This window comes from Triticum dicoccoides, chromosome 7A, assembly GCF_002162155.2.
Source record: "Triticum dicoccoides isolate Atlit2015 ecotype Zavitan chromosome 7A, WEW_v2.0, whole genome shotgun sequence".
Lineage (NCBI taxonomy): Eukaryota > Viridiplantae > Streptophyta > Magnoliopsida > Poales > Poaceae > Triticum > Triticum dicoccoides.
The window spans coordinates 695,450,521-695,454,457 of NC_041392.1; the positions used below are offsets into that span (position 1 = coordinate 695,450,521).

A 3,937-nucleotide genomic window follows, 5' to 3' on the forward strand; every position below is an offset into this window, starting at 1 on the left:
GGGAGTACGTACTCCCGCTTTTCATATACCACATAGATGAATCTTTTATATCACTTTATTATTTTTAATATATTTCATTAGTAATTATTAGATACCTCAAAATGAGTTGCATGAAAAAAATTCATATGAGTCTACATATTTTTAAATGTTTACGTATATACTGATGTGTTTGTACGTAAAAAAGGTATATTACAAAAAGTACATCGCAGATGATATTTTTCCAACAAAACTCGTATTGTGGTATCTTAGAATAGAGGTAAATACACGGGCAGTCATAAAATTTGCACGTGACGGTCAGTTTGGTGCATAAACTTGTGAAATACATGTTTTTAGTCATCAAACTTGCGTGGGCGTGCAAATACGGTTCTTTCTACCGTAGCTGGGCGTATTACATGCATGCACGGCATGCCAACATTACATGGACCCTCATGTCAAAAAAAACATTACATGGGCCCGCTGTCAGTGGCTGAGATTTTTTTTCCAGAAAGCACCCTTGCATTTCATTTTTTTACATAGAAAATTCTGAAATAAAACGGAAAAAAGATGGATCAGTATGGATGGGATTCGACCACACCTGCAATTCGCATGCATATTGCCCGCCAATCGGCTAACTGACGTTTGACGTTAGACGTCTAACGTGCACAATTAGCTTTATATATGAGGACCGTTCTAATTAAAATAGAAATCAAAACCAGAAAAGGGTTCATGAAAAGGTGGAAGCCCCGGTTCGAACCATCCGGCCACAATGACACATGAAAAGATAAACACAATTTATTTTATGTATTTTGCTTTTGTTTTTTCTATGTAAGTAAACAACTTATATTCTAGATAAATTTTCTGGACAGATTGACCAGATTTGTCTATTGAATTTGAGTATTTTCCGGAATGAATGCATGCATTTTTTACGGTCAAATCAACCAATTTCCGTTAGAGTATCTATAGCAGACCCCTTATATGCGGATCCTTATAGTGTGTTTACAGTTGTTCAGACAACTTTTTGGCGCAAAACCGTAAACTGGCGATTATTTTATGGGTCGGCGCGATATGAGGGATTTGCTAGAAATGCGCTTAGAATTCAAAAAAATACATTAAAAAATGTAGATAAAACAAAATATAGTACAGAATGAATGTATGTTTGCGGGCAAATCAACTAATTTTTTGTTTGAAATCGAATACTTTTAAATGAAAAAACCTAGATAAAATAAATTGTACTTTAGAATGAATGTAAATAATTTCCTTTGGACAAATCAAAAGAAATTTCTGTTTAAATTCGAATAACTTTAAACTTAAAAATCTTGATTAAAGAAAATATAGGTCAGAATGAATGTACATATTTTTTTGACAAATCAACCTTTTTAAGAATTTGAATAACCCAAACAAAAGATAATATAGTCCATAATGCATGTACATAAATTTCTTTCGAACAAATCAACAGAATTTTGTTTGAATTCAAATAATTTTAAATTGGAAAACTAGATTGAAAAATATAGGCCGGAATGAAGGTACGTAAATTGTCCAGACAAGTCAACTAAAAATTTGCTTGAATTCTAATAATTTTAATTTACAAAATCTAAAAAGCAAAATATAGTGCAGAATGAATGTCCATCATTTCCTTTCAGACAAATCAGCGGAAAATATGTTCGAATTTTAATAATTTAAATTTTAAAATGTTGAGAAAAGAAAATATAATTCTAAATGCGTACCTTTATTTAGCCTAAAGGATCTACACATTGATAGTCCGTGTAAACAACAACGGTGGTGTGGTTGTTACAGCTAGTCGATGGTTCGAACTCCCTCAGACCGATTTTCTAGTCCAAATTATTCACAATGCACACCGACAGGCAGGACCCAGCGGGATACTATTTAACATTACCTGTGTTGGAGGGCTTTTGTAGAAGTTTTAAAAAAACTTGAGGGTGTTTCTATAAAAAATATCACATGCACAACGCTTCAGCCACTGACAATGGGCCCCGGCCACGCTGGCATGCCATGTAGGCAGTGAATACATCCGTGTACAGGAAATGTGACCGTATTTGCACGTCCACGCAAGTTTGATGATCAGAAACACGTATTTTACAAGTTTATGCACTAAACTGACCGTCACGTGCAAGTTTTATGACTCCTGGTGTATTTACCTCCTTAGAATATTTAATGAAGTATATTGAGAATAATAAAGAGATATAATTAATGCGTATATGAGGTATATTGAGAATGGGAGTACATACTCTCAGGAGTACAGAAGAGGAGTACAGAAGAGGAGCCAAACTTGTGAACTGATGTTGTTGCACAAGTATACTCCGTAGTCCGTATAGCTTAGCTAGGTTGCAGCTTGGCTAGTGGGAACTGTTTGCCTTTCCAGTCTTCACTATGTTTTTGGTTCATCTCGCTTGTCCGTTGCAGCGGCCATGAGGTCTCAGTCTCAGAGACGACCAGTCCTTGCATGTATAGCACAAACATGAGCTTTTCAATGGCGTTCTCCGGTCCTGGGGATCGATGGAGACAGGATCAGGAAAAGAAAAAGTGATCCGCTTTCTTTGGGCTAGCTGCAGAGTCCAGACTGCTGCGTGCTGCGACGAGTGGCTGATCCTTGGCAGGCTTTTGCCCTGGGCATATCCCTGCTTTTCTCGCATTGACCAGTGTTGTGTGGCGGTGCCAGTGGCGACTAGACTTTTTCATATGGGTTCACATGCATGCATCACCTGTTGAGCTAGCCAAAATTTTAAGTTCTTTTAGGTACGTACAACTTGAATTTTATGTTTAGCTTAGCCTAAGCTGTTCTTGTACTTTGGATCATCTTTAGGTTCCACGTGCTCACGGAGTTCGACGAGGCCAAGAGGAGCTGCCGGAGGCGGCTCGCAGAGCACAACCGTCGCCGGAGGAAGCCGGCGGCCAGCAGCACCATGGCGGCGTCCAAGGACTCGGCGTCGCCTTCCGACAACAACAGTAAGCCCACAAGTTCTCTTTATCCAATTACATCCTACCTAGTGCAATAATCATCATTTATCAGGGCTAATTTGTCCTTACGTACAATCTATTGATCAGCACTGAGCACGACGAAGTCGACCATCTCCTCCAACACGAGCGCGATCAGCTGCCTCCAGCAGGGCCAGGCCAGGGAGGTAGCGGCGACGAGGCCGACGGCGCTCACCCTCGGTGCGACGCCGGAGAAGGACGACCACCAGCAGCAGATCAGGAACGCCATGCAGCTCCACCACCATCAGGAGCAGCAGCACTTCATCACCTCCCTCTTGCAGAACAACATCCGTAACAGCAACATCCTGTCGTGTTCCTCGGTTAGCTCCAGCACGGTGCCATTGGCGGTGGCGGCCAACGGCGAGGTCTCCGACCAGAACAACGACAACAAGAACAATGTCAGCAACAACGTCAACAGCGGCATGCATATGTTTGAGGTGGACTTCATGTAGATGTTGGATCTTGAGCATTAGGCTTATAACATACTCCATCCGTCCCATAATCTAAGACGTTTTTTTTGTCACCACACTAGTTTAAACACCACATTTGAAGTAAGTGGTTATAGGGCAAGGTGCCGAGGTCCAGTGTTTGGTGAATTGGGGCTAAACAGGATCGAAGTGTTAGATAATCTTGTGAGAGTCCCCTAATAGCAACTACTTCCTCTGTTCCTAAATATTTGTCTTTATAAAGATTTCAACAAATGACTACATACAGAGCAAAATGAGTGAATCTACACTCTAAAATACGTTTATATACATCCATATGTGGTAGTCTATTTGAAATCTCTAGAAAGACAAATATTTAAGAACGAAGAGAGTAGTAGGATAGGTTGATAGTAGTACACGGCTTGGAAATTGGATAAGCAGAGTCAGCACTGGTATTTGGAGTAGTAGTAGTCCTAGATGGAGTTGAGTCGTGTAGGCTTAGAGTTGGAAGAGATAATATCGGTTATGCATTGATTTTC

General features: G+C 40.0%; 1 protein-coding gene across 1 annotated transcript in view; it reads left to right on the forward strand.

The window, feature by feature from the left end:
- Window positions 1-3,736, forward strand: part of LOC119331232 (squamosa promoter-binding-like protein 10) — a 5,322-nt gene extending 1,586 nt beyond the window's left edge. Inside the window, exons 2-3 of the mRNA XM_037604407.1 lie at window positions 2,801-2,943; window positions 3,043-3,736. Of these exons, the coding sequence (XP_037460304.1) occupies window positions 2,801-2,943; window positions 3,043-3,425 (526 nt within the window). The 3' untranslated portion in view covers window positions 3,426-3,736. The remainder of the gene's footprint in view (window positions 1-2,800; window positions 2,944-3,042) is intronic.
- Window positions 3,737-3,937: the final 201 nt, after the last annotated feature.